The 12,654-nt window shown below is 39.8% G+C and overlaps 1 protein-coding gene across 1 annotated transcript in view; it reads right to left on the reverse strand.

Moving 5' to 3' along the window:
* Positions 1–12,418, reverse strand: part of LOC143516463 (uncharacterized) — a 38,325-nt gene extending 25,907 nt beyond the window's left edge. The window contains exons 1-2 of the mRNA XM_077008075.1: positions 12,144–12,418; positions 11,898–12,019 (exon numbers count right to left, since the gene is read on the reverse strand). Coding sequence (XP_076864190.1) covers positions 11,898–12,005 — 108 coding nt within the window. The 5' untranslated portion in view covers positions 12,006–12,019; positions 12,144–12,418. The remainder of the gene's footprint in view (positions 1–11,897; positions 12,020–12,143) is intronic.
* Between the last annotated feature and the right edge of the window lie 236 nt (positions 12,419–12,654).

Here is a 12,654-nt window from a genome sequence, read left to right on the forward strand (position 1 = left end):
TCACACTTCCACCTTTTTTTCCCAGCAAGATATCTCTTAGTCAAATACCTGAAACCAAGTAATTTTTTTTACCAGACAGCTAGTGTATCCGAAATCACATTCTGTGGACGGATGACAAACTCGGATTTGAAATGTAAATTGTAGAGGCAACTGCGCATTGACATTGTACATTTTATCCTTGCCTCAAAAGACCCAAAGTTTACCTCACTTTCATGTCTTCTCTGGTAGCTCAACGTGTTTAATCACATGCTCACAATTAGAAGCAAAGTGCAGGAGCTACATGGGTTCAAATTCCACTTCCACCTTTTTTTCCCAGGCAAGATATCTCTTAGTCAAATACCTGAAACCAAGTAATTTTTTTTTACCAGACAGCTAGTGTATCCGAAATCACATTCTGTGGACAGATGACAAACTCGGATTTGAAATATAAATTGTAGAGGCAACTCCGCATTGACATTGTATATTTTATTTTTGCCTCAAAAGACCTAAAGTTTACCCTATGTTCATGTGTTCTCTGGTAGCTCAACGTGTTGAGCCACATGCTCCCAATTAGAAGCAATGTATAGGAGCTACATGGGTTCAAATCCCACTTCCACCTTTTTTTCCCAGCAAGATATCTCTTAGTCAAATACCTGAAACCAAGTAATTTTTTTTTACCAGACAGCTAGTGTATCCGAAATCACATTCTGTGGACAGATGACAAACTCGGATTTGAAATATAAATTGTAGAGGCAACTCCGCATTGACATTGTATATTTTATCCTTGCCTCAAAAGACCTAAAGTTTACCCTATGTTCATGTCTTCTCTGGTAGCTCAACGTGTTGAGCCACATGCTCCCAATTAGAAGCAATGTATAGGAGCTACATGGGTTCAAATCCCACTTCCACCTTTTTTTCCCAGCAAGATATCTCTTAGTCAAATACCTGAAACCAAGTAATTTTTTTAACCAGACAGCTAGTGTATCCGAAATCACATTCTGTGGACAGATGACAAACTCGGATTTGAAATATAAATTGTAGAGGCAACTCCGCATTGACATTGTATATTTTATCCTTGCCTCAAAAGACCTAAACTTTACCCTATGTTCATGTCTTCTCTGGTAGCTCAACGTGTTGAGCCACATGCTCCCAATTAGAAGCAATGTATTGGAGCTACATGGGTTCAAATCCCACTTCCACCTTTTTTTCCCAGGCAAGATATCTCTTAGTCAAATACCTGAAACCAAGTAATTTTTTTTTACCAGACAGCTAGTGTATCCGAAATCACATTCTGTGGACGGATGACAAACTCGGATTTGAAATATAAATTGTAGAGGCAACTGCGCATTGACATTGTACATTTTACCCTTGCCTCAAAAGACCTAAAGTTTACCTCACTTTCATGTCTTCTCTGGTAGCTCAACGTGTTGAGCCACATGCTCCCAATTAGAAGCAATGTATAGGAGCTACATGGGTTCAAATCCCGCTTCCACCTTTTTTTCCCAGCAAGATATCTCTTAGTCAAATACCTGAAACCAAGTAATTTTTTTTTAACCAGACAGCTAGTGTATCCGAAATCACATTCTGTGGACAGATGACAAACTCGGATTTGAAATATAAATTGTAGAGGCAACTCCGCATTGACATTGTATATTTTATCCTTGCCTCAAAAGACCTAAAGTTTAACCTATGTTCATGTCTTCTCTGGTAGCTCAACGTGTTGTGCCACGTGCTCCCAATTAGAAGCAATGTATAGGAGCTACATGGGTTCAAATCACACTTCCACCTTTTTTTCCCAGCAAGATATCTCTTAGTCAAATACCTGAAACCAAGTAATTTTTTTTAACCAGACAGCTAGTGTATCCGAAATCACATTCTGTGGACGGATGACAAACTCGGATTTGAAATGTAAATTGTAGAGGCAACTGCGCATTGACATTGTACATTTTATCCTTGCCTCAAAAGACCTAAAGTTTACCTCACATTCATGTCTTCTCTGGTAGCTCAACGTGTTGAGCCACATGCTCCCAATTAGAAGCAATGTATAGGAGCTACATGGGTTCAAATCCCGCTTCCACCTTTTTTTCCCAGCAAGATATCTCTTAGTCAAATACCTGAAACCAAGTAATTTTTTTTTAACCAGACAGCTAGTGTATCCGAAATCACATTCTGTGGACAGATGACAAACTCGGATTTGAAATATAAATTGTAGAGGCAACTCCGCATTGACATTGTATATTTTATCCTTGCCTCAAAAGACCTAAAGTTTACCCTATGTTCATGTCTTCTCTGGTAGCTCAACGTGTTGAGCCACATGCTCCCAATTAGAAGCAATGTATAGGAGCTACATGGGTTCAAATCCCACTTCCACCTTTTTTTCCCAGCAAGATATCTCTTAGTCAAATACCTGAAACCAAGTAATTTTTTTTACCAGACAGCTAGTGTATCCGAAATCACATTCTGTGGACAGATGACAAACTCGGATTTGAAATATAAATTGTAGAGGCAACTGCGCATTGACATTGTACATTTTATCCTTGCCTCAAAAGACCCAAAGTTTACCTCACTTTCATGTCTTCTCTGGTAGCTCAATGTGTTTAATCACATGCTCACAATTAGAAGCAAAGTGCAGGAGCTACATGGGTTCAAATTCCACTTCCACCTTTTTTTCCCAGGCAAGATATCTCTTAGTCAAATACCTGAAACCAAGTAATTTTTTTAACCAGACAGCTAGTGTATCCGAAATCACATTCTGTGGACAGATGACAAACTCGGATTTGAAATATAAATTGTAGAGGCAACTCCGCATTGACATTGTATATTTTATTTTTGCCTCAAAAGACCTAAAGTTTACCCTATGTTCATGTCTTCTCTGGTAGCTCAACGTGTTGAGCCACATGCTCCCAATTAGAAGCAATGTATAGGAGCTACATGGGTTCAAATCCCACTTCCACCTGTTTTTCCCAGCAAGATATCTCTTAGTCAAATACCTGAAACCAAGTAATTTTTTTTACCAGACAGCTAGTGTATCCGAAATCACATTCTGTGGACCGATGACAAACTCGGATTTGAAATATAAATTGTAGAGGCAACTGCGCATTGACATTGTACATTTTATCCTTGCCTCAAAAGACCTAAAGTTTACCTCACATTCATGTCTTCTCTGGTAGCTCAACGTGTTGAGCCACATGCTCCCAATTAGAAGCAATGTATAGGAGCTACATGGGTTCAAATCCCACTTCCACCTTTTTTTCCCAGGCAAGATATCTCTTAGTCAAATACCTGAAACCAAGTAATTTTTTTTTACCAGACAGCTAGTGTATCCGAAATCACATTCTGTGGACAGATGACAAACTCGGATTTGAAATATAAATTGTAGAGGCAACTCCGCATTGACATTGTATATTTTATCCTTGCCTCAAAAGACCTAAACTTTACCCTATGTTCATGTCTTCTCTGGTAGCTCAACGTGTTGAGCCACATGCTCCCAATTAGAAGCAATGTATTGGAGCTACATGGGTTCAAATCCCACTTCCACCTTTTTTTCCCAGGCAAGATATCTCTTAGTCAAATACCTGAAACCAAGTAATTTTTTTTTAACCAGACAGCTAGTGTATCCGAAATCACATTCTGTGGACAGATGACAAACTCGGATTTGAAATATAAATTGTAGAGGCAACTCCGCATTGACATTGTATATTTTATCCTTGCCTCAAAAGACCTAAAGTTTAACCTATGTTCATGTCTTCTCTGGTAGCTCAACGTGTTGTGCCACGTGCTCCCAATTAGAAGCAATGTATAGGAGCTACATGGGTTCAAATCACACTTCCACCTTTTTTTCCCAGCAAGATATCTCTTAGTCAAATACCTGAAACCAAGTAATTTTTTTTACCAGACAGCTAGTGTATCCGAAATCACATTCTGTGGACGGATGACAAACTCGGATTTGAAATGTAAATTGTAGAGGCAACTGCGCATTGACATTGTACATTTTATCCTTGCCTCAAAAGACCTAAAGTTTACCTCACATTCATGTCTTCTCTGGTAGCTCAACGTGTTGAGCCACATGCTCCCAATTAGAAGCAATGTATAGGAGCTACATGGGTTCAAATCCCGCTTCCACCTTTTTTTCCCAGCAAGATATCTCTTAGTCAAATACCTGAAACCAAGTAATTTTTTTTTAACCAGACAGCTAGTGTATCCGAAATCACATTCTGTGGACAGATGACAAACTCGGATTTGAAATATAAATTGTAGAGGCAACTCCGCATTGACATTGTATATTTTATCCTTGCCTCAAAAGACCTAAAGTTTACCCTATGTTCATGTCTTCTCTGGTAGCTCAACGTGTTGAGCCACATGCTCCCAATTAGAAGCAATGTATAGGAGCTACATGGGTTCAAATCCCACTTCCACCTTTTTTTCCCAGCAAGATATCTCTTAGTCAAATACCTGAAACCAAGTAATTTTTTTAACCAGACAGCTAGTGTATCCGAAATCACATTCTGTGGACAGATGACAAACTCGGATTTGAAATATAAATTGTAGAGGCAACTCCGCATTGACATTGTATATTTTATTTTTGCCTCAAAAGACCTAAAGTTTACCCTATGTTCATGTCTTCTCTGGTAGCTCAACGTGTTGAGCCACATGCTCCCAATTAGAAGCAATGTATAGGAGCTACATGGGTTCAAATCCCACTTCCACCTTTTTTTCCCAGCAAGATATCTCTTAGTCAAATACCTGAAACCAAGTAATTTTTTTTACCAGACAGCTAGTGTATCCGAAATCACATTCTGTGGACCGATGACAAACTCGGATTTGAAATATAAATTGTAGAGGCAACTGCGCATTGACATTGTACATTTTATCCTTGCCTCAAAAGACCTAAAGTTTACCTCACATTCATGTCTTCTCTGGTAGCTCAACGTGTTGAGCCACATGCTCCCAATTAGAAGCAATGTATAGGAGCTACATGGGTTCAAATCCCACTTCCACCTTTTTTTCCCAGGCAAGATATCTCTTAGTCAAATACCTGAAACCAAGTAATTTTTTTTTACCAGACAGCTAGTGTATCCGAAATCACATTCTGTGGACGGATGACAAACTCGGATTTGAAATATAAATTGTAGAGGCAACTCCGCATTGACATTGTATATTTTATCCTTGCCTCAAAAGACCTAAACTTTACCCTATGTTCATGTCTTCTCTGGTAGCTCAACGTGTTGAGCCACATGCTCCCAATTAGAAGCAATGTATTGGAGCTACATGGGTTCAAATCCCACTTCCACCTTTTTTTCCCAGGCAAGATATCTCTTAGTCAAATACCTGAAACCAAGTAATTTTTTTTTACCAGACAGCTAGTGTATCCGAAATCACATTCTGTGGACAGATGACAAACTCGGATTTGAAATATAAATTGTAGAGGCAACTCCGCATTGACATTGTATATTTTATCCTTGCCTCAAAAGACCTAAAGTTTACACTATGTTCATGTCTTCTCTGGTAGCTCAACGTGTTGAATCACATGCTCACAATTAGAAGCAAAGTGCAGGAGCTACATGGGTTCAAATCCCACTTCCACCTTTTTTTCCCAGGCAAGATATCTCTTAGTCAAATACCTGAAACCAAGTAATTTTTTTTTACCAGACAGCTAGTGTATCCGAAATCACATTCTGTGGACAGATGACAAACTCGGATTTGAAATATAAATTGTAGAGGCAACTGCGCATTGACATTGTATATTTTATCCTTGCCTCAAAAGACCTAAACTTTACCCTATGTTCATGTCTTCTCTGGTAGCTCAACGTGTTGAGCCACATGCTCCCAATTAGAAGCAATGTATAGGAGCTACATGGGTTCAAATCCCGCTTCCACCTTTTTTTCCCAGCAAGATATCTCTTAGTCAAATACCTGAAACCAAGTAATTTTTTTTAACCAGACAGCTAGTGTATCCGAAATCACATTCTGTGGACAGATGACAAACTCGGATTTGAAATATAAATTGTAGAGGCAACTCCGCATTGACATTGTATATTTTATCCTTGCCTCAAAAGGCCTAAAGTTTAACCTATGTTCATGTCTTCTCTGGTAGCTCAACGTGTTGTGCCACGTGCTCCCAATTAGAAGCAATGTATAGGAGCTACATGGGTTCAAATCACACTTCCACCTTTTTTTCCCAGCAAGATATCTCTTAGTCAAATACCTGAAACCAAGTAATTTTTTTTACCAGACAGCTAGTGTATCCGAAATCACATTCTGTGGACGGATGACAAACTCGGATTTGAAATGTAAATTGTAGAGGCAACTGCGCATTGACATTGTACATTTTATCCTTGCCTCAAAAGACCCAAAGTTTACCTCACTTTCATGTCTTCTCTGGTAGCTCAACGTGTTTAATCACATGCTCACAATTAGAAGCAAAGTGCAGGAGCTACATGGGTTCAAATTCCACTTCCACCTTTTTTTCCCAGGCAAGATATCTCTTAGTCAAATACCTGAAACCAAGTAATTTTTTTTTACCAGACAGCTAGTGTATCCGAAATCACATTCTGTGGACAGATGACAAACTCGGATTTGAAATATAAATTGTAGAGGCAACTCCGCATTGACATTGTATATTTTATTTTTGCCTCAAAAGACCTAAAGTTTACCCTATGTTCATGTGTTCTCTGGTAGCTCAACGTGTTGAGCCACATGCTCCCAATTAGAAGCAATGTATAGGAGCTACATGGGTTCAAATCCCACTTCCACCTTTTTTTCCCAGCAAGATATCTCTTAGTCAAATACCTGAAACCAAGTAATTTTTTTTTACCAGACAGCTAGTGTATCCGAAATCACATTCTGTGGACAGATGACAAACTCGGATTTGAAATATAAATTGTAGAGGCAACTCCGCATTGACATTGTATATTTTATCCTTGCCTCAAAAGACCTAAAGTTTACCCTATGTTCATGTCTTCTCTGGTAGCTCAACGTGTTGAGCCACATGCTCCCAATTAGAAGCAATGTATAGGAGCTACATGGGTTCAAATCCCACTTCCACCTTTTTTTCCCAGCAAGATATCTCTTAGTCAAATACCTGAAACCAAGTAATTTTTTTAACCAGACAGCTAGTGTATCCGAAATCACATTCTGTGGACAGATGACAAACTCGGATTTGAAATATAAATTGTAGAGGCAACTCCGCATTGACATTGTATATTTTATCCTTGCCTCAAAAGACCTAAACTTTACCCTATGTTCATGTCTTCTCTGGTAGCTCAACGTGTTGAGCCACATGCTCCCAATTAGAAGCAATGTATTGGAGCTACATGGGTTCAAATCCCACTTCCACCTTTTTTTCCCAGGCAAGATATCTCTTAGTCAAATACCTGAAACCAAGTAATTTTTTTTTACCAGACAGCTAGTGTATCCGAAATCACATTCTGTGGACGGATGACAAACTCGGATTTGAAATATAAATTGTAGAGGCAACTGCGCATTGACATTGTACATTTTACCCTTGCCTCAAAAGACCTAAAGTTTACCTCACTTTCATGTCTTCTCTGGTAGCTCAACGTGTTGAGCCACATGCTCCCAATTAGAAGCAATGTATAGGAGCTACATGGGTTCAAATCCCGCTTCCACCTTTTTTTCCCAGCAAGATATCTCTTAGTCAAATACCTGAAACCAAGTAATTTTTTTTTAACCAGACAGCTAGTGTATCCGAAATCACATTCTGTGGACAGATGACAAACTCGGATTTGAAATATAAATTGTAGAGGCAACTCCGCATTGACATTGTATATTTTATCCTTGCCTCAAAAGACCTAAAGTTTAACCTATGTTCATGTCTTCTCTGGTAGCTCAACGTGTTGTGCCACGTGCTCCCAATTAGAAGCAATGTATAGGAGCTACATGGGTTCAAATCACACTTCCACCTTTTTTTCCCAGCAAGATATCTCTTAGTCAAATACCTGAAACCAAGTAATTTTTTTTTAACCAGACAGCTAGTGTATCCGAAATCACATTCTGTGGACGGATGACAAACTCGGATTTGAAATGTAAATTGTAGAGGCAACTGCGCATTGACATTGTACATTTTATCCTTGCCTCAAAAGACCTAAAGTTTACCTCACATTCATGTCTTCTCTGGTAGCTCAACGTGTTGAGCCACATGCTCCCAATTAGAAGCAATGTATAGGAGCTACATGGGTTCAAATCCCGCTTCCACCTTTTTTTCCCAGCAAGATATCTCTTAGTCAAATACCTGAAACCAAGTAATTTTTTTTTAACCAGACAGCTAGTGTATCCGAAATCACATTCTGTGGACAGATGACAAACTCGGATTTGAAATATAAATTGTAGAGGCAACTCCGCATTGACATTGTATATTTTATCCTTGCCTCAAAAGACCTAAAGTTTACCCTATGTTCATGTCTTCTCTGGTAGCTCAACGTGTTGAGCCACATGCTCCCAATTAGAAGCAATGTATAGGAGCTACATGGGTTCAAATCCCACTTCCACCTTTTTTTCCCAGCAAGATATCTCTTAGTCAAATACCTGAAACCAAGTAATTTTTTTAACCAGACAGCTAGTGTATCCGAAATCACATTCTGTGGACAGATGACAAACTCGGATTTGAAATATAAATTGTAGAGGCAACTGCGCATTGACATTGTACATTTTATCCTTGCCTCAAAAGACCCAAAGTTTACCTCACTTTCATGTCTTCTCTGGTAGCTCAATGTGTTTAATCACATGCTCACAATTAGAAGCAAAGTGCAGGAGCTACATGGGTTCAAATTCCACTTCCACCTTTTTTTCCCAGGCAAGATATCTCTTAGTCAAATACCTGAAACCAAGTAATTTTTTTTTACCAGACAGCTAGTGTATCCGAAATCACATTCTGTGGACAGATGACAAACTCGGATTTGAAATATAAATTGTAGAGGCAACTCCGCATTGACATTGTATATTTTATCCTTGCCTCAAAAGACCTAAAGTTTACCCTATGTTCATGTCTTCTCTGGTAGCTCAACGTGTTGAGCCACATGCTCCCAATTAGAAGCAATGTATAGGAGCTACATGGGTTCAAATCCCACTTCCACCTTTTTTTCCCAGCAAGATATCTCTTAGTCAAATACCTGAAACCAAGTAATTTTTTTAACCAGACAGCTAGTGTATCCGAAATCACATTCTGTGGACAGATGACAAACTCGGATTTGAAATATAAATTGTAGAGGCAACTGCGCATTGACATTGTACATTTTATCCTTGCCTCAAAAGACCCAAAGTTTACCTCACTTTCATGTCTTCTCTGGTAGCTCAACGTGTTGAGCCACATGCTCCCAATTAGAAGCAATGTATAGGAGCTACATGGGTTCAAATCCCACTTCCACCTTTTTTTCCCAGCAACATATCTCTTAGGTGTATTTATGTGTTTGAGAGCAGCCAGGAATATCTGTGAGCACTAGGAAGTGCAGTCAAGAGGTATACTTCACCTGTACAAACACAAGGTATGTGAATCCATAATTGTGGGTATGACAGGGTAGGTTACTATGGTTGGCTAATTGTCCTATTTTCACTCTTAGGTTTGTCTGGTACAGCCAGTAACCATAGCCACTGTTTTTTTCCATTTTATATCTCTGCCTTATATTTAATTATATGGGGAATAAAGTAGTTTTATTATATTTGTGAGAGGCTTTTGACCCAGGGCAGCCCTTGATAGTTTACCCCAAGTTAATCTGGCCTTTTCCTATAGGAAGCGGATCTTGGGATTATAAATTTGGACAGGGTAGTGAGTAGTTAGCCTATTTAAAGGGGGTTTCTCCCACCCATATTTGTTTGTGGTGTCACATTTGAGTTGGATTATTTGATGAAGTTCCTTGGATGTGAAGTAGATGTTAGTGTTGTGGTTTATTTCTTTATTTAATCGTTTACTTAAAACGTATTGTGGTGTGAGCATTATTTTGTATGGTGGGTTGAGATTATTTTCGCTATTCTCTGGCTACGGTTCCTATCATCATTCCAGGCCCAGGTTGTATGACCGTAAATAATTATTTGATGAAAGGGGATTTACTGTCTTGGCTGTCTGATGGTAATATTTATTAAAGTTGTTACCATATTATGTATTTTATCTTTTGGATGTCCTAATCTGGGAGTAGTATTTAATAAATTTATTAACACATCAGCCTCATATGTTTCTGTGTGCCTTATTGAGTAAGGCACATTTATATCAACCACAGATCACAATGTTCAATTCAGAGGTACTCTATCCTGGTTCCTGAAGGCTGGGAAGCTGGATATTGGTTCCATGCATAATTGTCCTTTCCTTGGGTGAAAGATAGTCATGTTTGGTGTCTCTAGACTGCATCCGCCGAGCTGGTTCCTGTAGGCTGAATTCCAATTCTGTGTACAGTTCAGATTTGGAGTTACAAGGATTTCTGAAATATTGCACCTTTTAGTTCTGGGTCTTAACACAAGAATTCAAGGTGTTATAAAATGGGGTCAAACCTTGGGGAATCAGATAGGCCTGTGATTTAGGTTTATGAGTGTAGACCTCTCTGTGCTCCGTGCCCTCCTGAGAAGGGTTGATCCTGGCCAGAGCACGTTAAGGGTCTTTGTTTTACTCTCAGACAATCAGATAAGTTAAGTCTTCCTAAGCATTTTGGAAAGGAGAGCCATTAGGAGTAGGATTTCCTTGGTGATTGTTACCGAGCAAAGGACCAGTGTTTATGTTTACATACACTTAAAGAGCTGTGGATGGGTTAAGCCTGGTTTATACTTTCGCGAGCGACCGTAGCGCGCGACTCCGCCCACCTCGCGCGACCCTGCGCGAGCGGTGTAGGCGTTTATACTTTCGCGAGCGTCACTGCAGTGTTCTCCGAAACGATAGGTGGCAGTGGAGAATAAAAAACCTCTGCAAAACCGGGGAAAGAACATTTTTACCTGACCAGAGACCGTATATATACACCAGGCATTAAACATAAATATGGCTTTGCAATGTTGTCCGAAATGATATGTGGTAGTATAAAGAAACAACCCTCAAAAAAAGGGGAATGAACATTTACCTGACGCATTTTAATGTTGCTTTGTGTTTCAGGTTTGAAAAGTGCTGGAATTTAGGCTAAAGTACATTAAAATGTTGAAATTACGTTAACAAATACGAGCCTCTTGTAATTCCAGGACGAAACATGAGAGAACGTGAAGACGTTAAGATTGGGTATTTTGAAAATAAACAACCATTAAATAATGTGATGGAAAAGCGAATTATTTCGAATCATTTCGAGTATATGTATTAATATTTAACGTAATTATGTTTATCGTGCTGGAAAATATTGAAATGGACCTTGAAAGTGACGTACAAGTGTTTTAATTCCACCTTATAAAGGTGTATGAACCCTGCAAACATGACTTTGTTGATCGCGCTGTCGCTGCGCGAGGCCCTCGCGCACGGGTAGAGCCTCTGCGATTACGTCATTTTCGCTGCGCGGACCCTCGCGCCGCGTCAAGTATAAACCAGGCTTAAGTCTCTTGCCTTCCAAGGTGAAAGTAATCCACTTTGTGATTTTGCAATGTCTTCGGCTGTCTCCGCTACAGGCACTCTAGGGCATATTTTTCTACTAACTCTACCAAAGAAGCGTGGAGATACTTTGTTTGAGCTTGCAGTGGAAAAAACAACTTCTCTGCAGGGGCAAAAATATGCCCTATAGTGTCGTGAGGTGTGCTATTCAACAAAGGTTAGTACTCATAATTGTTTCACTACACTTGAAGTCCATTTCACATTGAAATTCTCCTTTAATAAAGCACAGTCAACCTGCTCAGTAAAGAATCTTAACTGTCAAGGAGAACAGTGGGAGGAACGAACAGCAAGTTTTCAACTACTATGAGTAAGATTTGGCCCAATGAGATTTTAGCAGATGAGACATATATACCTTGTGAAAGTGCACCATTTTGTCCACTGCATCACTGGCACTAATTTTGATTCTCTTTCGTCCTGCTATCAGTGGCAAAAGATGGAGAAGCAGCAGCAAAGAAGCCATGTCACTGTCCCAGTCTAATAAGCAGTGTGTGGGGGTTGGGAGACACAGACAATAACTCGCCATCATTAATATGTATTTGGAATACACAAAAGACATAACACTAGCCAACTGACTAGATACCAAGACTATCTTACTTACTGGTGTCATCATCTTCTGCATGTTCCTCAGCAGCGTTTAGAAGTCGGTGCAGCTCGGTTGACTTAGTCAGGTGTTTGAACTCTTCGATAGCCTTTGGTTTGAAGGTCGTGTCCCACTTCTCAAGCAACCTGTAGGATGTTTTCTCACCCACTCGTGGTGAATAAAAAGGTCTACATCTGACTATCAGGAACTCCACCAGCGGAGAGCAGTGTCTAGCGACAGTCACAGCGTGTTGATGTAAACACACACGCCTCCACCACGGGTCTTCCCGAACAGGGCAGCACTCCTATCCGCTCTGAACATGGTTAGCCCCGCTAGCTGAATGGCGCTGTCTGGAATGTTGTCGCTCAGCCACGATTCCACAAAGACTAAAACACAACAGTCTCTGAACTCACACTGGGTCGTTCGCTGGAGTTGAATGTAATCCAATTTGTTGTCAAGAGATCAAACGTTCGCGAAGAATAGCGATGGTATAGCCGGGCAGCTAGGGCTAGCTTTTAGCCTCGCGCGG

Source organism: Brachyhypopomus gauderio, chromosome 6 (genome assembly GCF_052324685.1).
Source record: "Brachyhypopomus gauderio isolate BG-103 chromosome 6, BGAUD_0.2, whole genome shotgun sequence".
Taxonomy (NCBI): domain Eukaryota; kingdom Metazoa; phylum Chordata; class Actinopteri; order Gymnotiformes; family Hypopomidae; genus Brachyhypopomus; species Brachyhypopomus gauderio.